At 40.0% G+C, this 26,650-nt stretch overlaps 1 protein-coding gene across 1 annotated transcript in view; it reads left to right on the plus strand.

The window, feature by feature from the left end:
- The window catches only part of LOC138736290 (protein transport protein Sec24B-like), a 63,290-nt gene extending 36,842 nt beyond the window's left edge, over positions 1–26,448 (plus strand). Inside the window, exons 12-21 of the mRNA XM_069885551.1 lie at positions 948–1,071; positions 2,840–2,998; positions 5,445–5,618; positions 6,650–6,760; positions 9,139–9,314; positions 13,141–13,293; positions 13,423–13,527; positions 22,863–22,955; positions 24,718–24,821; positions 25,535–26,448. Coding sequence (XP_069741652.1) covers positions 948–1,071; positions 2,840–2,998; positions 5,445–5,618; positions 6,650–6,760; positions 9,139–9,314; positions 13,141–13,293; positions 13,423–13,527; positions 22,863–22,955; positions 24,718–24,821; positions 25,535–25,643 — 1,308 coding nt within the window. The 3' untranslated portion in view covers positions 25,644–26,448. The remainder of the gene's footprint in view (positions 1–947; positions 1,072–2,839; positions 2,999–5,444; positions 5,619–6,649; positions 6,761–9,138; positions 9,315–13,140; positions 13,294–13,422; positions 13,528–22,862; positions 22,956–24,717; positions 24,822–25,534) is intronic.
- Positions 26,449–26,650: the final 202 nt, after the last annotated feature.

The following is a 26,650-nucleotide window of genomic DNA, read 5'->3' on the forward strand; positions in this document are numbered from 1 at the left end:
AACTCACAGGTAGCTGATGACTTCTGGAAACTAGTGCCCACCCAGTTCCCTCTCCCAACTCCCATTTCATTAAACTATCATTATTATTTAAACTATTTAAACTCTTTTCAAAAAAAAGATAAAAGATTTATTTTTTTAAATCAACGTTACCACTTCGATCACCATTGCTTCCATTTCTTTTAAAAATCTGGATACCACCTTACATCTCTACTCTCTTTGGAGACCTTGAAGGGCTACATCGTTCCTGAAACTGGATGATTGGTAGAGACTAAGCAAAGTCCATAACCTCTTTAGGATTGTCAAAGAATTTTGGCTAATTTCCATCCTAAAAAATCTTCAGTACCGCAGAATACCTGAATATTGCCCTATGTCTTTTTTTCCACAACCGTTCTTTCACAGAATTAAATTTGCGTCGTAATAGCATAGTATTAAATCTCCATCTTGAAGCTTTCTGAACATCTAGTGAACTCAAATATTCTAATAATAGTAATGAATGATCTGAAACCAATCTAGCCTTATACTCCACAGATGTAATCCTATCCTGCAAATGTGCTGATATTAAAAAATAATCAATTCTAGAAAAAGAATTATGTAGCGAGGAATAAAAAGAAAAATCTTTCTCTGTAGGATTAACTCTTCGCCAAATATCAATTAAATTCAAATTGTTTTAACACAGTTTTGTTGCTTTATAATCCTATCCTTCCATGAGTGAACCTAGTTCTTATTTGTTTTTCTCCCTTGGTCTCTTGCTACTTTGAATAATTTGCATAAGTTGAGTGGTCTCTCTAATGTTTTTACGAGGACATTGCACTCTCCAAGGTTGTTGCTTCTGGGTTGCAAGTGCAGGAGCTTCTCACCTTTTACTGTGTGAACTATTATGAAGAGACATGCAGCAAGTTCTGAATTCAGATTGTATAAATTAAATGAGTTTTTCTTTCTACCTCCAGGGAGCTAAGCATTTGGGGCCAGCTATCAATTTCTACAAAGTGCTAGCACTTGAGTTCTGTGGACAGCAGACAGGGGTGGACCTATTTTTATTAAGCCAGCAGTATACAGACCTTGCATCTCTAGGTGAGTGGTCAGACGAAGCCACCCAATGTCCCAGGATATAGAACTATAGAGTAAAAATCATATGCACTAAGAAATGCACTGGAATGCTCTGCTGTGCAGTAAAACCCCTGTTGTCCAGAATTCAAGGAACTGCCAGCCTCAAGCAACCAGAAAAAAAAATCATGAAAAATAAAAGGGTTTAAAAAAAAAGAAAGTTTAAAACTGGCACTCCCCAACATTGTTTGGCTAATCATGCAACCTGTAATCTCAAGCAACCACATAATTCACTTATCTGGCATCTACTAGTCCCCATAGGTGTTGGAGATCAGGGGGTTTATTGTACAATGTGCAGATGGTATTTGTTGTCTCTTCATTGTATGAAGTTCTACCTGAAAGAATATAACAGCGAATGAGGCCATTCAACTTATCATACCTGTGCTGGATGCTTTAAAGAATGATCCCAACAATGTCACAGCTGCACTTCTGCTTTTCATAATTTATTGTCATGAACAGGTCACAAAATCTGGTTTTTTTTCTACATCATTACAGGGCAAACATTTTTATAAATCACCATACAAAATTAAATTTAAAAAGTGCAAGACAAAGTCTAAATAGGGCAGTGATCATTCAGGAATCTGATGGCAGCGGGGAAGAAGCTGTCCTTGTACTGCTGAGTGCTTGATTTCAGACTCCTGTACCTTTTCCCTGATGGTCGCAGAGTGAAGAGGTGGATAGTGGGTTCTTAAAGATAGAAGCTTCTTTTGTAAGACACCACCTATAGTTGATGACCTCAATGGAGTGAAGACTGGTGCCCTTAATGTCACAGGCTGAGTTAAAAGCCGCTTGGAGTTTTTTTTCTGTTCTGAGTGTCGGCACCGCCATACCAGACAGCGATGTAACTAGTCAGAATGTTCTCCACGGTACACCTGTAGGGGTTTTTGAGAGTCTTTGGTGACCGACCGAATCTCCTCGAACACCTCAGAAAAACCAGAACCAGAGGGCACAGTTTAAGGATAAAGGGGAAGTTTTTTAGGACTGAGTGTAGAGCTCGTCGAAAGAATCAAAGACTTGTTGATCCAAACCAAGGCTTTTATTAGCAAAAGACAGGAGCTCTTCACAGGTGGCCGACCAGTCCTGAATGATCCGACCTGGCTAGGGACACAACCCTTTAATGCCCAGACAATAGGCGTGGCTTAGTTCTCAGCCAATCGCTGTAAGCACAGTCTAGATACTGTAACTATATACACTATATACATTGGTGATAGATCTGTACTATCACACTGAGATGAGGAAAAATTTATTCTCTCAGAGAATGGTGGATCTGTGGAATTCTTTGCCACAGGGAGTAGTTGAGGTCTGTTCCTTGTCAATATTTAAGAGTAGGTCAGATTTGGCCCTTGTGGCTAAGGGGATCAAGGGGTATGGGGAGAAGGCAGGAAACGGGTACTGATTCAGCAGCGTAGGCTTAAAGGGCCAAATGGCCTACTCCTGCACCTATTTTCTATGTTGCTATGTTTATTTTGGAAGGAGGGGCGGATGAGTGTGAGAGCTGTAAGGGAGGGAAGAAACATTTACCTGACAATTAATGTGCACTGAGGCTTAAAAGTGAGTCAGAGAGAAAATCAAGACAGAAAAAATTGGCTCTGCGGTGAAAGATCTGCTGACATGTTCCTGCAGAAAATGCTGTTTGTTTCATTGAAGTGGATGAATATATGAAGGCATTGCTCTCGAACTGGCTGAGATTACTGAGCATCCTTACAATTAACTGCAGGTAAATTTCCTTTTACAGCTTGTATTTCCAGGTACACGTGTGGCTCCGTATACTATTATCCAGCATTCCATCATGTCCACAGTTCAGCCCTGGTAGAAAAACTTTCCAAAGAATTCCAATGCTACCTGACCCGTTCCTTTGGCTATGAGGGAATGCTCAGGATTCGATGCACGCAAGGTGAGCTTACATAAAACCAAATCGAATTGATGTGTTTGATATTTTCCTGCATGCAGAATGCAAATAGTGTTTTATTTTTCCTTTTACTGAGAGTTTATTCAGTGATACAAGAAACCTTATTAATAGAATATTACAGTACTTTATTTACACACTATTTACAAGTTCAAATTATAATGCGTCTATGAGTATCCAGAGCCCCTGTGGTGCCCACCGATCTTGAAAATCCCCATCGTACCCATGGACACTGTGTGCTCCTTCTCCAGGGGTTCACAGGTGTAACCGTGGAAGAGGGACAGGCGGTCAGCCTGGGCTGTCCACTGCCCAGACTCATGTGTGGGCAACTTAGCCAGGTCCAGGAGCAAACCGGCCAGGAGATCCAGAGTGACTCACCCCAAAACCCCTTCCCACCGTCCCTCTTCTCCCTCACTGGCTGAACGAAGATCAGGAGGGTGGGGCTGAAATACAGAACTTGAGGAGCATCCCCTTCAAATGCTCAAATAGAGGCTGCAACCTCTCACACTCTGTATATACATGGAACACCATCTTCTCCCGGCTACAGAAATGATATGCAGTCAAGGTTAAAATGAAGTGTGAGGGATATTTACTCACTGTGAAGTTCGTTATTGATATCCAATCTTTATTCTTGGATTGCCTTCCCAGTTGAAGTGCAAACAATAGAGGGATAATTCATTGATATATCAGACATTTTCTTATCCAGTTGTTGGTGGGACTCAGCAGGTCATTCATAGGTGGAGATAGTCAGTCAGTGTTTTGGACTAGGCAGTGCAGATGACGTAGCAGTCAGTACAAGCGCCTTGACAGCACCAGCGATCGGGACCGGGGTTCAAATCCTGCGCTGTCTGTAAGGAGTTTTCACATTCTCCCTGTGCTTCCATGGTTTTCCTCCCACCGTTTGAAATGTACTGGGAGTGTAGGCTAATTGGGTGTAAATTGGGAGGCCAAAATGGCCTGTTATCATGCTGTAGGTTTAAATTTAAATTGGGACCTTTTATCAAGTCTCAAACCCTGAAATACACTGCAGGAGAGGGTGGTGGAAAGCAGAGTGGCTGACAGCCTTTAAAAACCATGCAAATGAGCACTTGCATTTCATAGATCAAATGCTGGAAGATGGCCATTAATCCTGGTCAGTTTGGCTGTGAATCAAAATTTATTGTCATGAACATGTCACAAAATTTGTTGTTTCACAGCAGTTTCATAGGGCAAGCATTTCTATAAAGCTCATTTCAAACTAAATAAGAAAAAAAAGACAAAGTGAGGTAGAGTCTGTGGTTCATTCATCATTCAAGAATCTGATGGCAGCGGGGGAGGAAGCTGTCCTTGTGCCGCTGGGTGCTCTTCTTTGAGCTCCTGTACCTCCTTCCCAATGGTAGCAGAGTGAAGAAGGTGTGTCTTGGGTGGTGGGGATCCTTGAGGACAGAGGCTGCTTTTTTATGACACCACCTCTTGTAGATGTCCTCGATGGAGTGAAGACTGGTGCCTGTGATGTTGCAGGCCAAGTTACCAACCCTTTAAAGTTTTTGCTTGACCTTGTGGCTGCATACATGCAGGTCTGGAGATGGGCTGGTCATCGCTGGTGACATCTCTGTGGTGACGCTTGAGAAATGTCACGCGCGTGTGTGGGGCTTGGAGGGAGGAGAGGAAAGAGCATCGTGACCACCCGCAGGCTTAGAGTGAATGGGAAAGGCAGGGGTTTGGGCTGGAGAGGATTTTGGGAAGAAGGGTGGTTGGTGCTGAAAAATAAAATGTCGTCACAGTTTTTGTGCTGAAGCCAAATGAGTGTGTCCTTTTAATCGTTTACATAGCGTCTATCTAACAGTCACAACAGCACTTCCATACCAGACACTGATAGAGCCAGACAGAATGCTCTCTATGGTAAACCTATAGAGTCTTTGGTAACGACCAAATCTCCTCAGAAAGTACAGTGGTGGGGCTGTTTCCATGTACTATAGTTCTGTGACCATCATCTCAAAACCTGCCACTTGTGTCTTCACTACAACCCCTGGGTTTGTTGAACGACATTAGGTCCCAGTTCAGCCATGTTGATATTTTAAAATATACAAGATTTCTTTATCATATCTCTCCTTGCTTTCTCCTGCTTGTCTCTGCAACATACCTAGTTCCACAATCTTTCATTATCTCCCCAATCCTGACCTTGTGATTATTCCTATTTATTGTTAGCTCTGCTTCAAAGGCTCAAAATACTCCAATCCTCAGTAAACTTCTTTGTGTTTCTATCTCTCTTTCTCATTTTAACCTACTCTTTAAATCCATCCCCATTGACCAACTGCCCCAACATCTCCCTGAGTAGCTTGGTATCAAATGTATTTGATAATGATCCTCTGAGAGACCTTTGATGTATTAATGCTGGTCTCTAATACTTGCTGTGGTTGTGGAGATAATTGTCATTTTAAATCTCTCTCTTTAGGTCTCATTGTGGACACTTTCTATGGAAACTCTTTCCTACAGTCAATGCAGATGCTATCCTTGCCCTGTGTCTATCCTCACACGGAATTTGCCTTTCACATGACGATAGATGGTGCTATACCTGAGAGTTCGCTTGTCGTCTTCCAGTCCTCGCTACTGTACACTTCCTGCCAAGGTAGAATGGAATTTGCTCAGTACTTTCACAATCCTAAGTCCTTTCAACCAGCCAAGTGGGAATTCTGTTTCCCAAGGATGTGTGCCAAGCTGAGTTACCCAGCAATTAATGATTACTCAACAGCCTTCTCTCCAGTTAGCCTCTGGGCCTTTGCTTGCTGGCTTACTTGAACAAGACTGTGACCCTTTCTAAGCCATTCCTACTTTTGACTGAGAACTCCCCGATGACTAGTAGTTGCTCTGTGTTAAGTGATGTGCTTTTCTCTTAATCAAAAAGATGCAAAGGATACACTATTTCTGAATTTAGTGCCAACGACAAGTATGGAGCAGTAAGTGGGCCAAGTGCCCAGAACTCTAGACTTCCTCTGGACCTGATGTCATTGCTTGTTCAAGAGATGTGGATGCTGCTTGGTAATTGTCTCTTCCTATTGGAAGAGGCAGCTAAGAATCAGCTCAGTCGCACAATGGCCAAAATGGCCAAGGATAGTAGATTATCCTCCCTGTGGGACATTTGTGAATGATGGATTTTTATAACTAATTGGAGATTTAACCATTTGCCACTACTGAAATGATCTATTGTTTACTTAAAAAAAAATCCAGTTTTATTTAATTATTTGGATTAAATAATTGAACTTTCATGTTAGACTTTGCCCCTTGACATCACGAAGTGTGCTTTACACTTAGACCTGATTTTATCACAGAATTTTATTATTGCTGATCAGTGCTTGTGGTCCAGTAGTTCTTTGAAAGTGCACTTTTCTTCTCCATGGCTTGAAGGATCATGATCATGTTTAAGGGCCAGTTACCTTTTGGAGATTAGTGAGTGTACTTATGTTGGTCGTATATTCTACCTCCGAAATTTATATTTTCTTTTCCATGTCCACGTGCCTCATGTCCTCAACCTTCTCTCACTCCATCTTCTCCAGCCACCTTCCAGTGTCTCTCAGCCACGAAGGTCTCTCCCAGTTTCTTTGGTCATGGTTTTTGCACATGTTAATTGTGAATCTACTTGAGAATGTCCTTGTTTTACAGGTGAAAGGCGTGTTCGAATCTATACCTACTGCCTTCCAGTGGTTAGGTCTCCAAATGAAGTTTATGCAGGAGCCAACATAGGCGCTATTGTGGGCTTTCTTTCTAAAATTGGTAAGACCTCAAATAAACGACTCTAAAATGAACAGAGCAAAGATGGTTAAAAAAATAATTGAGTGGACATTATCATTACAAGTGTACATCTTGTGGTGTATCCATGCACCACTAGTTGCCATGGTTAGTACATTTGTGGATGACACCAAATTTGGTGATATAGTGAACAGCGAGGAAGTTTCCAGCAGGATCCAGGTCAACTAGCGCCTTGGGCTAAAGAATAGTAGATTGGAATTTAACTGAGACACTGACGTGATGATGACATGATGTCGGTCAAACCAGGGCAGGAGTTCCAATGCTGTGGATAATGTTGTGAAGCACAGTTCCTTGAAAGTGGCAAAGCGACTAGACTAGGGTACTGTCGAAGGGATTTGGAACACTAGGAGCATTGAGTAGAAGAGCTGGGACATCATGTCACAACTCTGCAAGACACTGATGAAACCACATTTGGTGTATAGTGTGAAGTTCCGGCTGCCCAATTGCAGAAGGATGTTATTAAGCTGGAAATATTGGAGAAGAGATTCATGAGGGTATTGCTGGAACTGGAAGGCTTGAGTTGTAAGGAGATGGTGAATAACCTGAGACTTTTGTCCCTGGAACCAAGAAGGCTGAGGTGGTGTATAACATCAGTAAGGATATAGATGAGGTAAATTGTCATAGACAGAGGAGCTTAAAACTAGAGGACGAGATTTTAAGATAAGAAAGGATGGATTTAAGAAGGGATGGACCCGAGGGGCAACGCTTCCACAAGGAGGGTCATGGGGATGAGGAATGAACTGCCAGTGGAAAGGGCAGAGCCAGGTCCAATTGTAACATTCAAAATGCATTCATTTTCTCAAAACAATTTAAAGAGATAAGGGCCAACATCAGGCAAATGGGAGTAGTTTAAGTGCACAATGTGAGGGGCAATCCAGAACCAAATCATCACTATTTAAAATAGAGCCAGGCAACTCTGAGCTAATGCACTTCATCACACAAAGTCCAGTGGAGGTCTGAAATTTTCTTTCTCCAGAAATATCTTTAGTTTCGACTGATTAAAAATATTTTTGTTCATTCAAGATATCAGAACCAATCCTGGTGAATGTCATAAGGATAAGGACTTGAGGAATGTTTAGAACCCACTGCTCTAGACCCAATTGTTTCTGAAATATTTTGCTTGAGAAAAATTGGTCCATTAATGAAACCGTGTACATGACGAGTCAATTAGGTACGATTTAAACAATGGTTTGCAAACTTTTTCTTTGCACTCACACACCACCTTAAGCAATTCCTTACTAATCACAGAGCACCTATAGCATAGAGATTACTTAAGGTGGTATGTGACTGGAAAGAAAAAGTTTATGAAACCCTGGTTAAGAACATCAGATTTCAGATTTATTGTCAGAGAACATCCATGACATCACATACATCTGTGAGATCCTTTTTCCTGCATGCAAGGCAAAATTACTATTTATTGGTAGGGCAAAAAAAAACTGTACACAACATGCACAAATAAACAAATAAAGAAATGTAAACAAACTGACTGTGCAATACAGAGAGAAAAAAATCAATGAAGTGCAAAAGTCAGAGTCCTTAAATTAGTTCCTGATGGTGGAGGGGCAGCAGCTGTTCCTGATCCTGGTGGTACGTGTTTTGTGGTACCTAGACCTCTTTCCCGATGGCAGCAGTGAGAATAGAGTATGCGCTGGGTGGTGTGGGTCCTTGATGATTGTTGCTGCTTTCTGATGGCAGCATTCCCTGTTGATGTTCTCGATGGTGGGGAGGGCTTGACTCATGAAGTCCTGGGCTATGTCCATGACCTTTTGAAGGACTTTCTGCTCAAGGGTATTGGTGTCCCCATACCAGACCATGATGCAGCTGGTCAGCACATCATTGGTAAATTCTCCAATCATGGCCCAATATTTAAGTGCATACCATGAAAAATAAAGACCCCAGCAGTCAAAGGAGGAGGGATTCAAACCAGGGTTGTGTGGGCTATTGGACTGAAGGACAGTGATCCCAGAAGGTGTTTGGGAAGGTGATTATGATTGGAGATTTTTTAAGCATCAGGAAATAATTGTATTGAATCGTTTATTGTCATGTACACTGGAAATTTTTGTTTCATGTGCTATCCAGGAGAATCAATCCATACTTAAGTATAGCCCATGGTAGAAGTAATAAAAGTGCTGTGGTGTTACAGTAAGTAAAAGACTGCAGGGCATTGTGTTGCAAATTCAAGGTGAAGAGTAGAGATAAATATACAGTTTAAGCAGTAGAATGGCATCATTTCTTTAACCAAGGAGAGGTCCATTTAAGAGTCTGATAACAGCAGGAAGGAAACTGTCTTTGAATTTGGAGGTTTGTGTTTTCAATCTCGTGTGTCTTGCATTTTCCAACAGCAGTGGATTGCTCCGTGAGACTGTCCCTCGCTTATGCCCGAGACGAATTGATCAGAATTCTCACAGATGTTCTCGTTGCCTATCGCACCTCAGCTTGTAGCCCACTGCAGAGCACACTTCCCATCCCACACACTCTGCTGCAGCTGCCACTGTACATCCTGGCCCTACTAAAGCAGGTGAGAGGGAGAGAATAAGAAGATTATACAGCATTCGATGGGATGAAGGTGTGCCACAATTGTTTGAAAGGTGGATGGTCAAATAATTGGTCCACTCCTTCCACAATCCAAAAGTAAAATACAGATATCTGTGGACATCGTGATTGAAGTTAAAACACAATACTAGAGAAACTCAGCAGGTCAAGCAGTGTCCTTTATATTGCAAATGTGCAAATACATAACCGAAGCTTTGGGCTTGAGGCTTTCATCAAAGTTTGGAAAAATGTCAGTAGACATCAAATAAAAGAGTGGTGGGGGGGGGGGGGGGGTTGAGGTGTGGTCACGAAGGCAGGAGGTAATAGGTGGAGAAGGGAGGGAGGGGACAGAAGCAATCAAGGGCAGGAGGGATGGCTTGGAGAATAGAGAAGAAGGGGGAATTGGGGGGGGGGTGGTGGTAGAGAATAGCATGTTAGCAGAAACTGGAAAAGTCGATGTTAATGACATCTGGCTGGAGTGTTCCCAGATGGAAAATCAGATGTTGTTCCTTCAATTTAGAGGTTTTTTTGGTGGGACAGTGCATAAGGCCAAGGACAGGCATGTGAGTGTGACACAGAACTGAAATGGTTGGCTACTGGGAGGCCACTCTTATGAGACGGAGTGAAGGAGCTCAGCAATATGATCTCACAGTCTGCACCCAGTCTCTCCGATGTAGAGACATCCACAAAGGGAGCATCAGATTCAGTAAATCAAATCTGCTTCACTTGAAAGCCCTGTTTGGGGCCCAGGACAGTGGTGGGGGAGGAGGTGTGGGCACAAGCATGGCACCTCCTACGGCCACAGGGGAAGGTGCTGGGAGGAGGATTGGTGGGGAGGGATACATGCACGAAGAAGTCCCAGAGGGAGAAGACCCTACAGAAGGCAGAGAGGGAAGGAGAGGGGAAGATATGCCTGGTAGTGGGGTCCTGTTGTAAGTGCTGGAAATTCTGCAGGATAATGTATTGGATGTGGAGGCTGGTGGGTTTGGACAAGGTGGATTCTATGTTGTTACATCTGGAGGCAGAGGGGGCCAGAGCAGATGAGCAGGAAATGAAGGAGACACAGGTGGAAGGTAAGTTGATGATGGTAGATGGAAGCCGCATTTGTGGAAGAAGGTAGTCATTTTGGGAGATCGCGACTGGAAGACCTCATCTTGGGAATAGATGTGGTGGAGACGGAGAAATGAAGAGAAGGGAATAGACTCCTTGCAGGGGGCAGAGTGTGAGGAAGTGCAGTCAAGGCAGTTGTGGGAATTAGAGGATTTGTAATATTTGTTGGTGGAAAGCTTGACTCCCGAGATGGAGACAGAGAGATCCAGAAAGGGGAGAGTGTTGTTAGAGATGGAGCGGGTGAGTTTGAGTTCGGGGTGGAAGTTGTCCGCAAAGTGGATGAAGTCAACAAGCTTATCACGGGAGCATGAGGCAGCCCTGATGTAGTCATCAATATAATGAAGGAAGATTTGAGGGGCCTTGCCTGTGTAGGCTTACAGAATGGATTGCTCCACAAAGCCCACAAACAGGCAGGCGTAGCTGGGACCCATGCGGATACCCATGGCTACACCTTTGATTTGGAGGAAGTGAGACAAGTTAAAGGAGAATTATGAAAAGAGAGGACATTCTGCCAGGTGGAGGAGGGTTTTTTCTGTGGGCAAGGCAGAATTACCAATTATTGGTCGTGCAAGAAAAAGTACTCAACGTACACATGTAAATAAATAAAGAAATGTAAACAGACTGACTGCAACACAGAGAAAAAAATAAATCATTAAAGTGCACAAGTAAGAGTCCTTAAATGAGTCCCTGATTGAGTTTGTTATTGAGGAGTCTGATGGTGGAGGGGGAGCAGCTGTTCCTGAACCTGGTGGTGCGGGTCATGTGGCCCCTAGACCTCTCTCCTGATGGCAGCAGTGAGAACAGAGCATGTATTGGGTGGTGTGGATCCTTGATGATTGCTGCTGTTCTCCGATGGCAGTGTTCCCTGCAGATGTTCTCAATGGTGAAGAGGATCTTGCCTGAGATGCCCTGGGCTTTGTCCACTACCTTTTGCAGGGCTTTATGCTCAGGGGTATTGGTGTCCCCATACCCGACCATGATGCAGCTGGTCAGCACATTTTCTACCGCACATCTGTCGAAATTTGCCAGTGTTTCTGGTGTTATACCAAACCTCCGCAAACCCCTGAGGAAGAGGAAGTGGTGACGTGCTTTCTTTCCGATGCCGTTATCTTCAGATCTGCTTTATATTTTGACTTGATTAGATTTGTTAAAGAGGCTGTCTGGGAACGTGGTTGAGGCAGGCATAGTCAGAAGAAAACTCAGCCAGGAGGTGGCTAGTTTAAGCAAACTATTAGTGCATAATATGTATGGTTTAAATAATGCCACTGGTCAGATAACTGACCAGATCTGTAGGACTGACCTTTTCTTCTTTTTACACAATAGTGAAGCATAAAAGTCTGCACAATGTGATTGTAGTAAAAACACAAAAAATATACTATGAAGAAGGGCTCAGGCCTGATGGGTTGTTTATGTATCGTTACCTCCTATTAATGCGGCGTGGTCTGCTGAGTTCTCCGACAATTTGGTTTTTTTAATGCAACAGTATTGCTGAGGTGAAGTCATTGCCCCAATGTGCTGGAGAGATTCAGCAGGTCATGCAGCATCTACAGAAAGTAAAAGATAACCAACGTTTCCAGCCTGAGCCCTTTATCAGGATTGTCATTCCTGACCAAGGGCTTCGACCCTGAAACCTTGGTTACCCTTTGCTCAGGGATCTGCTGACTTTCTCCAGCTTTCCAACTTCAACCTGGTGAATTTGGGACTTCAACTCTGCAAACAATTAAAATGAGCCAGGAATGTCCATAGATCTCTGTTCCTCTCAGATATTTGTATTGGACTTTCTGTACACAGTCTCTAAGAAGATTAGATTAGAATATAACAACTCTGGGGGATTGTTTTGGTTGTAGAAGTAATTTTGAAGTTACTTTGTCTTGAGTCTGGATCAGAAAAAGTTAATTTTGAATAAAATTTTGTCCTAGAACAAGTCTGTTGTGTTCCTAAATTGAAATAATGATACCTTTATCAGAAAGGATGCGATGGGGATTCCTCTCTGATGTGGTAGAGACTGAGAGGTCTGATGTAACACAGGTAATCCCCAACTTGCGACCTATGTGACTTACATCCATCTGTACATACGGTGAAATTTAAAAAAATATATAAGAAAAAGTATAAAATTGATGTTATAGTTTTGACAAACTATAACAGGAATAAGAGCCAAAATGTGCACATTTACCTTGTTAGTTGGTGTCCCAGGGTCCAGAGGCTGGGGATGGCCATCTTGATTTCTGTGCGCATGCGCGAATCTTCGGTTGGCGCATGCATGATAGGTTTGCGTATTGGAATTCGATTGGCGTGTGCGTGAGAGTTAAGTGCCCTAATGATATTGAATTCGTACCCTTAACTCTTGCGGATGTGCCAAATGAACTCCAATACATGAACCCACCGCGCATGTGCTGAGGAATCAAGGTGGCCGTGCCCAGGCCCCGGAACGCCGACTAACAAGATAAGTACACACATTTTGGCTCTTAATGCCCTGTATCCCTGTTATAGTTTGTCAAATAGAGTACTTGATTAAAAAAGTTTGCTATGAGACTTCAGTATTCCATGCGTGTGGGCAAAATTCTGACTGACATCCATTTCGAGACACAACCTATCCTATGGTTCCAATTATGGGGCCAAATTTCCAACTCTTTGTGCAAAGATGTGTAAGGTTAAACTTTGTCTTCTTATGCCTTTAAAATGTGTTCTCTTTTGCCCTTCAGCCTGCCTTCCACACAGGTCTTGCTACAAGCCTGGATGAGCGGGTCTTCAGGATGTCTCAGCTGTTGGAACAGCCGCTGAGTTTTGTGTTGCGGATGGTCTACCCGAATCTATATCGGATTGATGATTATCTCAATGGTGAAACTGCTGACAACGTGAGTACTACGGTTACACTCACAGTGTTCTCTTCCTTCATTCAGTCCACTCATGCTCCAGGGGAGAGGGAGAGGGAATCAACAAACAAGGTGTCATGTTATTTTTATTCTCTGTGTTTCTGCCAGCAGATTTCTGTGGAAATAGACATGGGGACCCTGAAGAGACCATCCCTGATACCACTCTCTGCAGAGGCTCTTACACTGGAAGGAGCCTTCTTAATTGACTGTGGGAACGTAAGTGAAAATGCTACATGGGCAGGGAAAGAGCTGGTCTATTAACAGGTCTCAGGAACATTTCATGTTTAAGCAATTCCCATCACAATCCAGGAGTAAAACACCAAAGTCTGCAGACTCCGTGGTTGAAGCAAAAACATGATGGTGGAGAAACTCAGCAGGTCAAGCAGTGCACTTTATATCGCAAAGATGAAGATACGTTACAAACGTTTCGGGCTTGAACCCTTCATCAAAGTATGGACAAAATATGGGCAGGCGTTCAAACAAATGGGGAGGGGGAGGAGCAGAGTCTCCCAGGAAGGAGGTCATAGGTGAATAAGGGAGGGAAGGAAGGCACACCAGCAAACAGGTGTGGGGGGGGGGGTGGCTCTGTGAATGGAGAGGATAGGGGGTGAGGAACTGGAGGAAAGAAGACAGAGGGATGGGGAAGAGAGGAAGAACAGGGAGTGGGTTTACATCACCTGCTCTGATGTTAATGCCTTCCAGCTGGAGAGGGCTCAGATGGACTATTAGGTGTTGCTCCTCCAAATTATGGATAGTCTTTGCCTGGCCCCTACCTACCTTTTGATCATATCTTTATGAAGGGTTCATCAAACCCAAAATATTGGTCAGTATCTTTATCTTTACTACATAAAGTTTGCTGTTTGATCTGCTGAGTTTCTCCAACATTGTTTTTACTTCAATCATGGTGTCTGCAGACATCTGTGTTTTATTCTTGTGCATTTATATACCTGTTTTTATGACTAAAGGACGTCTCATCTGGGGGGAGTTGATAAGTGTGCAGGAAGAACAAAAGAAATAGTGTAGGAACAGTCAAAAAGGATGTTTGATGGTTAGGGTGCAGTCAGCGAACTCAGAGCCTGTTTGCATGCATTCAATAGCAGTGTGAAGAGGTTCACAGCCATTGCAGTATGTAGTTTGAGCCTGAAATGTAACATGCTGATTCATGTGCACAAACAACTGTGTGACAAAGAATAGACCATCATTGATATTGTTGGTTAAAGAATAGGCATTGACCAAGTTGGCATTCATTCTTCCTTGAACACTTCCAGTTTGAAACTAAGGGGCACTTCTCACCCTGGACTATGCTGTAAAGTCCTTGGTGTCCAGTACTAATGGGGATTGGTAGATGCTGGATAAATGAATTTACTGGTTGTTTATATATATATACGCTGCTGAAGATCCAGCTGCGCTGGATGGGTCACGTCTCCAGAATGGAGGACCATCGCCTTCCCAAGATCGTGTTCTATGGCGAGCTCTCCACTGGCCACCGAGACAGAGGTGCACCAAAGAAGAGGTACAAGGACTGCCTAAAGAAATCTCTTGGTGCCTGCCACATTGACCACCGCCAGTGGGCTGATATTGCCTCAAACCGTGCATCTTGGCGCCTCACAGTCTGGCGGGCAGCAACCTCCTTTGAAGAAGACCGCAGAGCCCACCTCACTGACAAAAGGCAAAGGAGGAAAAACCCAACACCCAACTCCAACCAACCAATTTTCCCCTGCAGCCGCTGCAACCGTGTCTGCCTGTCCCGCATCGGACTTGTCAGCCACAAACGAGCCTGCAGCTGACGTGGACTTTTACCCCCCTCCATAAATCTTCGTCCGCGAAGCCAAGCCAAAGAAAAAAGAAAAAGAAATATATATATATATATATATATATATATGAGAGAGAGTAAAATATACACACTAAAAGGTTGTGACATTATCAAGTCCAGTGTATATGTTTTCACACACACATTTTTTTTTACAAAGGTAGACCATTCCTGAGAAACCGTTTATAAACTGAAAATTTGTAAAGCAAAAAACCCATCAGCTACTATTTGGGGCAATTTTTGAAAAAATGAAAACCCATTATAATTTCTTCATAAAAACAAACACGGGTAAATTTTTATCTTTTAATTAGATGAGGGACAGTTTTGGTGTTGATAAGAACTCTTTGTTTCTCTATTATCAAATTCGATCTTTGGTAAAACGTACGCTTGGTAGAGATATGATTTTACCTGAAATGACTAAATTTGAGATTTTTCTTATGAAGGTATTAGAGAAGGGTTATATTTCATCTATGTATCAAATATTACAGGATGGTATGGATAAAAAGGGTTGGGTTAGGTCTAAATGTAAATGGGAAGCGGACATTGGTTTTATTTTTTCCGAGGATGATTGGTCAGATATCTGTTATGATAGTGTAACTAGATTGATAAATGCACGTTATGCAATGATTAATTATACTTAACACCTGAAAAATTAAAAAAAGTATGGTTTTCATGAATCAGATTTGTGTTTTAGATGTGGTAATTTTGTTGCAACTTTTTTTCATGCTGTTTGGTCATGTATAAATATACAATCTTTTTGGAAGAAAATTCAATTGTTTTTAGAATACCTGTATAAGATTAAAATACTTTTAGATCTGACAGTGTTTTTATTGGGTAGTTTGCAACCTTTGAAAAGTTTGGGATTAGATAAGTTTCAACTTGCTTTTGTATATTTAGCTTTATCTGTAGCGAAAAAATGTATTGCTAGTTCGTGGAAATGATTGATATTAATAGATGGCATAATGAGATGAAATATTGTTTAATAATGGAAATAATTACATGTTTCATATGATAATTATAGTTTTTTTTATTAATAAGTGGTTGTTATATTCAGAATATTTACATTTCAATTTAAATTGATTAGATCTTAATAGGTATGCTTAATTTTTAAAAAAAATTTTTCTTTTTTTTTCTTTCTTTATGGCTCTCCTTAGGAGAATTGGCTGAAGGGGGGGGGGTTCTTTTCTTTTCTTTTTTTTCTCTATATATAAAAAATAACATTCATGTTTAGGGTTAATTGTTGTATATGTTATGTACTAATTGTTTTTTGAATGACATAAATATAATTAAAAAACAAACAAACATGGGTTTCTTCATATAAATGAATTTTCATAATTCCAGTATTTGTAAAGAAGGGTTTACGTGTCTGTGTGTGTACATATATTCTGGACTTGATAGTGTCACAACCTTATGACACAAAAGTGAGACAAAGCAAAGCTGATGGTTTAGTTAAAGGCATCAGAAAAATAAAAATCTGGTGAACATCAAATTACCTCGTCATTCTATTCCCTGTGCAACCACATCACTCAGTGTTGAGAGAGTGAATCTCTAGAGTTTTCAAGTAGTCCAACAGTATTCAAGTCCACTAGACATTACTGCTGGGCATTCCTTTTTTTTTAAATTTTTTTTATTTTTCACACTATAGATCACATACACATTTCTCCTTTCAAATATATACAGTGTCGTTTTCTCCCCCCTCCCTCCTCCCCTCTCCCCCACCTCCCCCTCCATCCATTCAAAACTCTGAGTCCAAGATACATCAAACCCATCAAACAATGTTGTCACTCAACATTAACGAACAAAAACTTCCACTGAGTCAATTCTTTCCATTCTCTTTTCCTTTTGTCATTTTAGGTGATAGATGTCCCGGTAGGTTTTCTCTATTATATTCCATGTACGGCTCCCATATTTGTTCAAATAATGTTATATTATTTCTTAAACTATATGTTATTTTTTCTAATGGAATACATTTATTCATTTCTATATACCATTGCTGTATTTTCAAATTATCTTCTAATTTCCAGTTTGACGTAATACATTTTTTTGCTACAGCTAGGGCTATCTTAACAAATCTTTTTTGTACATCGTCCAAATCAAGTCCAAATTCTTTATTTTTTATGTTACTTAGGAGGAAGATCTCTGAGTTTTTTGGTATATTGCTTTCTGTAATTTTATTTAATATCTGGTTTAGATCTTCCCAAAATTTTTTCACCTTTTCACAAATCCAGATTGCATGAATTGTTGTTCCTATTTCTTTTTTACAATGAAAACATCTGTCAGATACTGTTGGGTCCCATTTATTTAACTTTTGAGGAGTGATATATATAACTTATGTATCCAATTATATTGTATCATACGTAATCTCGTATTTATTGTATTTCTCATAGTTCCTAAACATAACCTCTCCCATGTTTCCTTTTTTATCTTTATGTTTAGATCTTGTTCCCACTTTTGTTTAGTTTTATCATTTATTTCCTCATTCTCCTTTTCTTGTAATTTGATATACATGTTTGTTATAAATTTTTAAATTATCATTGTGTCTGTAATCAGATATTCAAAATTGCTTCCTTCTGGTAACTTCAGACTACTTCCCAATTTATCCCTTAAATAGGTTTTCAATTGGTAATATGCCAGCACGTATCTTGAGTTATATTATATTTATCCTTCATTTGTTCAAAAGATAATAATTTATTCCCCGAAAAACAATTTTCTATTCTTTTAATCCCTTTTTTCTCCCATTCTCTAAAAGACAGGTTATCTACCGTAAAAGGGATTAGCTGATTTTGTGTCAGTATTAGTTTTGATAATTGGTAGTTTGTTTTTATTTCTTTCTACATGAATCTTCTTCCAAATATTAAGCCAATGGTGCAATACTGGAGAATTCCTATGTTTTACCAATTTTTCATCCCATTTATATAATATATGTTCAGGTATCTTCTCCCCTATTTTGTCTAGCTCTAATCTAGTCCAATCTGGCTTTTCTTTTGTTTGGTAAAAATCTGATAGATATCTTAATTGTGTGCCTCTATAATAATTTTTAAAATTTGGCAGTTGTAAGCCTCCTTGTCTATACCATTCTGTTAATTTATCTAGTGCTATCCTCGGTTTCCCCCCTTTCCATAAAAATTTCATTATTATTTTCTTTAACTCCTTAAAGAATTTTTCTGTCAAGTGTATTGGCAGTGCCTGAAATAGGTATTGTATCCTTGGAAAAATGTTCATTTTAATACAGTTTATCCTTCCTATTAGTGTTAATGGTAAGTCTTTCCAATGCTCTAAATCTTCCTGTATTTTTTTCATTAGTGGATAATAATTAAGTTTATATAGATGGCTGAGGTTTTTATTTATTTGTATACCTAGGTATCGTATTGTTTGCATTTGCCATCTAAACGGTGATTCTTTCTTGAATTTTGAGAAATCCGCATTATTCATTGGCATTGCTTCACTTTTATTTGCATTAATCTTGTATCCCGACACTTTTCCTTACTCCTTCAATTTCTTATGTAATTCTTTTATTGATGTTTCTGGTTCCGTTAGGTATACTATAACATCATCTGCAAATAAACTGATTTTGTATTCCTTGCCTTTTATTTTTATCCCTTTTATTTTATTTTCTGTTCTTATCAGTTCTGCAAGTGGTTCTATGGCTAACACGAACAATAAGGGCGATAGTGGGCATCCCTGTCTTGTTGATCTGCTTAAGTTAAAATGTTTTGATACATATCCATTTACTGTCACTCTTGCCAATGGCCCCTTATATAATGCTTTAATCCAATTAATATATTTCTCTGGTAAACTAAATTTTTGTAGTACCTTGAATAAATAATTCCATTCTACTCTGTCAAAGGCCTTCTCTGCGTCTAAAGCAACCGCTACTGTTGGAGTTTTATTTCCTTCTACTGCATGAATTAAGTTAATAAACTTACAAATATTATCTGTTGTTCGTCTTTTTTTATGAATCCAGTTTGGTCTAGACTTACTATTTTTGGTACATAATCAGCTAATCTGTTTGCTAATAATTTAGCTATTATCTTGTAATCTGTGTTAAGTAGAGATATTGGTCGATATGATGCTGGTGCAAGTGGATCTTTCCCTGCCTTTGGTATTACTGTAATTATTGCTGTTTTGCACGAATCTGGTAAGCTTTGTGTTTTATCAATCTGGTTGATTACTTCCAGGAGGGGAGGAATTAATAAATCTTTAAATGTTTTATAGAATTCTATTGGGAGACCATCCTCTCCTGGTGTTTTATTATTCGGCAGATTTTTTATTGTCTCTTGTATTTCTACTATTTCAAATGGTTCTATTAATTTATTTTGTTCCTCTGTTTGTAATTTCGGTAGTTCAATTTTAGTTAAGAATTCATCTATTTTGCCTTCTTTCCCTTCGTTTTCAGTTTGGTATAATTGTTCGTAGAATTCTCTGAAATTTTCATTAATTTCCATTGGATTATATGTGATTTGTTTGTCTTTTTTCCTGATGCCAATACCATTCTTTTAGTTTGTTCTGTCTTAAGCTGCCACGCTAGAATTTTGTGCGTTTTTTCTCCTAGTTCGTAATATTTCTGCTTTGTCTTCATTATATTTTTCTTCACCTTATATGTTTGAAATGTTTCATATTTTATTTTTTTATCTACCAATTCCCTTCTTTTAGTAGTGTCTTCCTTCCTTGCTAATTCTTTCTCTATATCTGCTATTTCCTTTTCCAACTGTTCTGTTTCCTGATTGTAATCCTTCTTCATCTTAGTTACGTAACTTATTATTTGCCCTCTGATGAACGCTTTCATTGTGTCCCATAATATAAACTTATCCTTCACTAATTCCGTATTTATTTCAAAATACATTTTAATTTGTCTTTCTATGAATTCTCTAAAATCCTGTCTTTTAAGTAGCATGGGGTTTAATCTCCATCTATACATTTTTGGAGGGATATCCTCTAACTCTATTGTCAATATCAAGGGTGAATGGTCCGATAATATTCTAGCTTTATATTCTGTTTTCCTAACTCTATCTTGTATACAAGCTGATAACAGGAATAAATCTATTCTTGAATATGTTTTATGTCTATCCAAATAATATGAATATTCCTTTTCCTTTGGGTGTTGTTTCCTCCATATATCCAAAAGTTGCATTTCTTGCATCGATTTAATTATAAATTTGGTTACTTTATTCTTTCTGTTAATTTTTTTCCTGGTATTATCTATGTTTGAATCCAAATTGAGATTGAAATCCCCTCCTATTAATATATTCCCTTGTGTATCTGCTATCTTCAGAAAAATATCCTGCATAAATTTTTGATCTTCTTCATTAGGCGAATGTATATTAAGTAAATTCCAAAACTCCGAATATATCTGACATTTTATCATTACATATCTTCCTGCTGGATCTATTATTTCCTCTTCTATTTTAATTGGTACATTTTTACTGATTAATATAGCCACTCCTCTAGCTTTTGAGTTATATGACGCTGCCGTTACATGTCCTATCTTTCTTGTGCTCCACTTCAGTTAAGTGTGTTTCTTGCACAAATGCAATATCAATTTTTTCTTTTTTCAGTAAATTTAGCAGTTTCTTCCTTTTGATTTGGTTATGTATTCCATTAATATTTAAAGTCATATAGTTTAATGTAGCCATTTTATACTTTGTTTATCTTTCCCTTCCGTTTCCTCATCATCACCTTTCCTTCTCATCCATTTCTGCTTTCTTTCTTTGAACAGTTTATAAGACAACATTTTTAACACATCAAACATTCCCCTTATTCTCCTACCTAATATTTCTTTAACCCCATTGTCCCCTCCCCTTCCTGAGTTGCCCATTATCCTTTGTCGGGCAACCACATCTCCCCTCTCCATTTGGATTTGCGAATTCACTCGCAAGCGTCAACTGATTTTGCAGTGACCGTAATTTCTCCTTACCCAGCCCCCCCAGAAAAGATTTCAATTTTTATATACAACAAAGGTCACTCTCTAAATTCCCTCTTTACTCCTCTCTTCCCCTTTTTTCCCTCATTAATTCTCTATACACTATATATTTTCTTTTAAATGCACATACACTTATGTAATATATGTATTATATATGTATATAGTCCGGTTGCAGGGGAAAATTGGTTGGTTGGGTCTGCCTGTCCCGCATCGGACTTGTCAGCCACAAATGAGCCTGCAGCTGACGTGGACTTTTTACCCCCTCCATAAATCTTCGTCCGCGAAGCCAAGCCAAAGAGAGAAGAAGATGTATATAGTCCAATACACACGTCTTTTTAGTTCGCAGTCTTTTGTACTCTCGTTACACGTCTTCATCTCTCAGTCTATTTTGTAATTGTTCTGCAAATTTTCGTGCTTCCTCTGGATCCGAGAATAGTCTGTTTTGTTGTCCTGGAATAAATATTTTCAATACCGCTGGATGCTTTAGTATAAATTTATACTCTTTCTTCCATAAAATCGCCTTTGCTGTATTGAACTCCTTTCTCTTCTTCAGGAGTTCAAAACTTATATCTGGATAAATAAAAATTTTTTGCCCTTTGTACTCCAGTGGCTTGTTGTCCTCTCTTACTTTCTCCATTGTTTTCTCCAGTACCTTTTCTCTTGTAGTATATCTTAGGAATTTTACTAAAATGGATCTTGGCTTTTGTTGTGGCTGTGGTTTAAAGGCTAATGCTCTATGTGCCCTTTCTATTTCCATTTCTTGCTGTAGTTCTGGACATCCTAAGATCCTGGGGATCCAATCTTTTATAAACTCTCTCATATTCTTGCCTTCTTCATCTTCCTTAAGGCCCACTATCTTTATATTATTTCTTCTGCTATAATTTTCCATTATATCTATTTTATGAGCTAACAGCTCTTGTGTCTCTTTAACTTTTTTATTAGATTCTTCTAATTTCTTTTTTAAGTCCTCTACCTCCATTTCTACTGCTGCTTCTCGTTCTTCCACCTTGTCCATTCTTTTTCCTTTTTCTGATATGGTCATATCTATTTTATTCACTTTCTCTTCTGTACTGTTTATTCTTCTTCTTAAATCATTAAATTCTTGTGCTTGCCACTCTTTAAATGAATCCATGTATTCTTTATTAAGAGAAAGTATATCCTTTGTCTTGCCTTTCCCTTCTTCTTCCATTTCACTGTACTCTTCCTCTTCCTCTTCTTCTTCCTCTGGGTTGGCCATCTGTTGTTTCTTTGTTTTCTTTTTCTTCTCTTCTTTCTTGTTTTCGTTGTCTTCTATGTTCTCCTCTTGCTGCAGCTGTTCTGCAGCTGTCATTGCCGGCTGTGGAGATCGACTCCCCAGCTGGTCACCCCTCCCGTCGGTGTGTTTTTTTGCATGCGCGGTTGCGCACTTTTACTCGGCTCAGCGAGCCATTTTTGTAGTCCACTTTCTACCGACCTGAGGGAGCGGGCTTCTCTCTCCACCACGGGCCTCTTCGAACAGGTAAGGCCTTCTCCTTCTTCTTCCGTTGTCTTCTCTTCCTCTCTTCTTACCGTTGGTTTCGACTTTTCTTTTTTCGTCGCCATCTTCTTTCCACCTTTATATTCACTTTACTTTAATTTTTATTTTTGTGCCTTTGTGCTTTCCTTTATTTTTTTCAACTTTTCTGGAGAAGGCTGGAGTTCACCGTCCGGCCACTACTCCATCACGTGACTTCCCCTGCTGGGCATTCCTGATGATTCATACAACATCCAGTCTAAAATGATTATGTTGACCACTGGGACCATGCAGCGATTCAATGAGCAGACCTATGCTGTATTTCTCAGGTTTTGTACATCTGGGTCGGCAGACATTGCAACGCTGGTTTCCTCGATGATGTATTGGGCGTGACCAATTATACCTCGCTGCCTGGCACTGTGGTAAGTCCTGTGGCTTTACTACCACTCCCTTCCCTTCTCAGCAGGTTTTTAAGGAAGCGGTTATTAAACTTGCTACAACCTTCATTTTTATAAAAACAAAGGATATAAAAACTTTGGTGAAGGTCTGATGAGAGAAACTAGAAGTTCAAACTTACAGGAAAAATTGAAGAGTCAGGCGTCTTAGGGTAGGAAAGTCTGAGGTAACCTAAAGGAGGTTTTTAAAATTGTGAAGGGACTTGATTGGTTGATATACACCGTTATTTCCCCATTAGAAAAATGCAAATCAGGATTCATAAATATTAGTAGAATTAGGGATAGAGATTTAGGGCTAATTTTGTTTGCTTCAGGGAGGGGGAGAGTGTAGAACCTGCTCCCACTGGGAGTGGTTGTACTAAACAGCATCAATATATTTAAAGGGGTAAGCCCTATACAAACAGTAAAAGGTGGAACCACTCACTCACCAGGTTAGGCAACATGTAGAGAGAGAGAGAGAGAGAGAGAGAGAGAGAGAGAAACCTTAACTCTAAGGTTTCCAGGCAGTATTTTCTGGTTTTTATCTCAGATTTCCAGCATCTGCTCTGTTTGATGTGTTTCTTTAGGTGTTTGATAAAATCTCTCTCAGTTTGGGCTTGCCTTCAACAACCACTTGTCCATTTGACAGAAAAAAAAATCTTTAGAGTTTCTTTTATGCCATGATTCCACTATATACTGGTGCAGAACCAATTCTGTGACAGTGGAAATAATCCAAAATCTACTTTCTCAAATTATTTCACAATTTGAGTTCTTGGCTTTGATTCCCCTCTTGACTCTTCTGATGAATACATCTTTACTTTCTGGAGTATGCCTTGATGCCATGGCCTAGAAGCTCGATCTTCACTCTAAGAACATGCTGCCCACTTTACAATGACATTAACAAAAAAGAGTGCCCTTTATCCAGCTATTGCCCATGTCATGTAATGGAGGGTTCCTTTCCTCTTTCACCTCCTCTTTCCCAGTTATTTCTTGATGTAGTTTGTGACCAGTTAATATAATGAACTGATTTTCTGTGTCTGGGACTTTTGAGAAGATACCCTCAGTTTCTGGCTACGGCTTTGTCAGATTGGGAAACTTAGAAGTCTCAAGTCAAGTTTATTGTCATCTGATTGTACAAGTAAAGCCCGATGAAATGGCGTTCTCTGGTCCTCAGTGCAAAGCACGCAGACACACACCCAGGCATCACCCACATACAGACAAACACTACAAATGCAGGACAAGTATTCATATGTACCAATAATATTATTGAATGAATATGAGAGGTTCTGATGGTTAGTGTGTGAGCAATTTCTTTGGTTGTTCAGCAGTCTCACTGCCCTTGGGAAAAAGCTGGTGGTGCTGGCTCTGATACTCCTGTATCTCTTTCCTTATGGGAGCAGCCAAAAGATGCTGTCTGCAGGGTGGAAGGGACCCTCAATGATTTTGCACGCCGTCTTCAGACTATGATCCCAATAGATCATGTCAATGGAGGTGGGGGGTGGGGAATGGAGGGAGACCCCCATGATCCTCCCTGCCACTCTTATGATCCTGTGGATTGACCGCCAATCCATTACTCACAAGTAACCGTATTGCACTTTGATGCAGCTGGCCAGGATGCTCTTGATTGGCATAATGGTGGCCAGTAGCCTCACCCGCTTATGCAGCAGAATCAATTCCAGGTCAATGTGTCAGGGTGAACATAAGTCAACCCCAAGCAAGGGTAAATGTCAACACCTTCGCTGTGTTTCAGACCTTGCTGCCCAGTTTGGAAAATCCAGCTTCAAAACTCATCCATACATTACTGGAATCCTTAAGGAAGGAGAGACTTTACCATGCACCTTGCTTCATCATAAAGTGAGTAGACATTTTCACATGATGTCACTTAACTCTTTTGTCACCCTATCATTTATAGTTTTAGGTGTACTGACAATAACCACACCAGCAGTGTGAGTATAAGACCGCTTTAATAAACTAATATGTACACTATGAGGTCTTGTCTCTTTGCAAGATGAACCTGGAAGGGTAGATTGTAGCTCTGGACTGCTTTTATATACAAGGTCACTGGGGCGACCCCTGGTGACCTAGTGGTGTAATTACATATCACCATATTAGTGAACAGGTTAAGAATATCAAAATTGACTTCCAGCTTGCAGGGAAATGTTCACACGTCATCAGATTTCATTGATATAAAAGACCGGTTCTATCCTTGAGGACAACAATCCAGATGCCAGAAATCTGGACTTCGACATCTCTCGGCTTTTGTGTGGATGTGTGTATATGTGCATGCGTGCATTGTGTGCTTGCTTATGTGTGTGTGCCCAAAAATCCAGATATCTGAACTGACGCATTTCCAGAGCAGTCTGGATTTTGGGACTTTTACTGTTAGATTTGGGGAGTGGGCAGGTGCTTTCCCTCACTGCACACCAGCAATTCACCGATGCTTTAACAGACCCAAGCCAACACAGACACCGTCCTCATGGCACTCTACAATTCCCAAATTATGGAGCTCCAAATATAGGATTAGTAATCAATGCCTTGCACTAATTGTGTTGGCCTTTACTTGGCAGGGATGACAGTACCTCTCGGACTATATTCATCCAACACCTGATCAATGACCGTACTGAAACAGCAATGTCCTACCATGAGTTTCTGCTTCACTTGAAGGAGCAGGTATGAAAGCAATCATCCTAAAGGCTCCAGAAAGGACTGGTTTACCAATGGCATTTCCCTGAAGTCACAAAGGCTCCTGATCAATCATTTCTTATCTACTGTTTGAAGCTTGTGGATTGTATTTTAATAATGAAGGTTTTGAAATTGAATAGTAATCACCCTAAGTATAGGATGTTTCTTGTATAAAGCAAAGTTGAATTTCACCTGATTGGAGAATGAAGTGAATTTAAAAAAGGATGGGATAGGACGCAGGTGCGAAAACCCATCCCCTTGTCTCTGTACACTTGGAATGTTTGAAGTTCATGGTGTGTATCAGATTTCTTAGAAGTTAGAATGAGCTGCAGAATCTATCTAAAGTTATAAAAACCTTTCTGCAGAAAGGTTTGATAATATGTGCTCTGTTTGTCATGTGTAGTTTGTTACCTGTAACACTGAAGTTTATTGAAGAAATATTCTGACCAAACTGCAGAAAATCTTCTGTATATTGAGAGATAAAACTTTGCTGAAATAATGTCTTTAGTAAAGCAGTCCCAGTAAACTGTTTGTTGTAAAATCTGTTTGCTATTTATTCTAAACTAAATTCTGTGCTGTTTGCAGTAAGTTAGACTGTTTGATATGTCTGATATAAAAGTAGACCCACTGCCAATTTGCCATCTGACAGAATACAATAAATCACTTGATACTATGTTGTCCATACCCATCTCTAATCAGCTGTTCTGGCATTCTGATATAAAGAGTCCATTTTGTGTGCAAAATGTAAAACAGACATTATAACCTGGGGAAAGGATACCATACAGATTCTTGAAAATGTTTCCAGGAGTAAGTACTTTAATTTATAATTTTATTTTTTATAATTTAGACATACAACATGGTAACAGACCCTTTGGCCCACAACCCTGTGCTGCCCAATTACACTAAATTGACCTGCAACCAACCCCGGTACATTTTGAATGGTTGGAGGAAACTGGAGCACCCAGAGAAAACCCCGGGGGCGGGGGGGGGGGGTGGGGGAA

The sequence above is a fragment of the Narcine bancroftii genome, chromosome 6 (genome assembly GCF_036971445.1).
Source record: "Narcine bancroftii isolate sNarBan1 chromosome 6, sNarBan1.hap1, whole genome shotgun sequence".
Classification (NCBI taxonomy): domain Eukaryota; kingdom Metazoa; phylum Chordata; class Chondrichthyes; order Torpediniformes; family Narcinidae; genus Narcine; species Narcine bancroftii.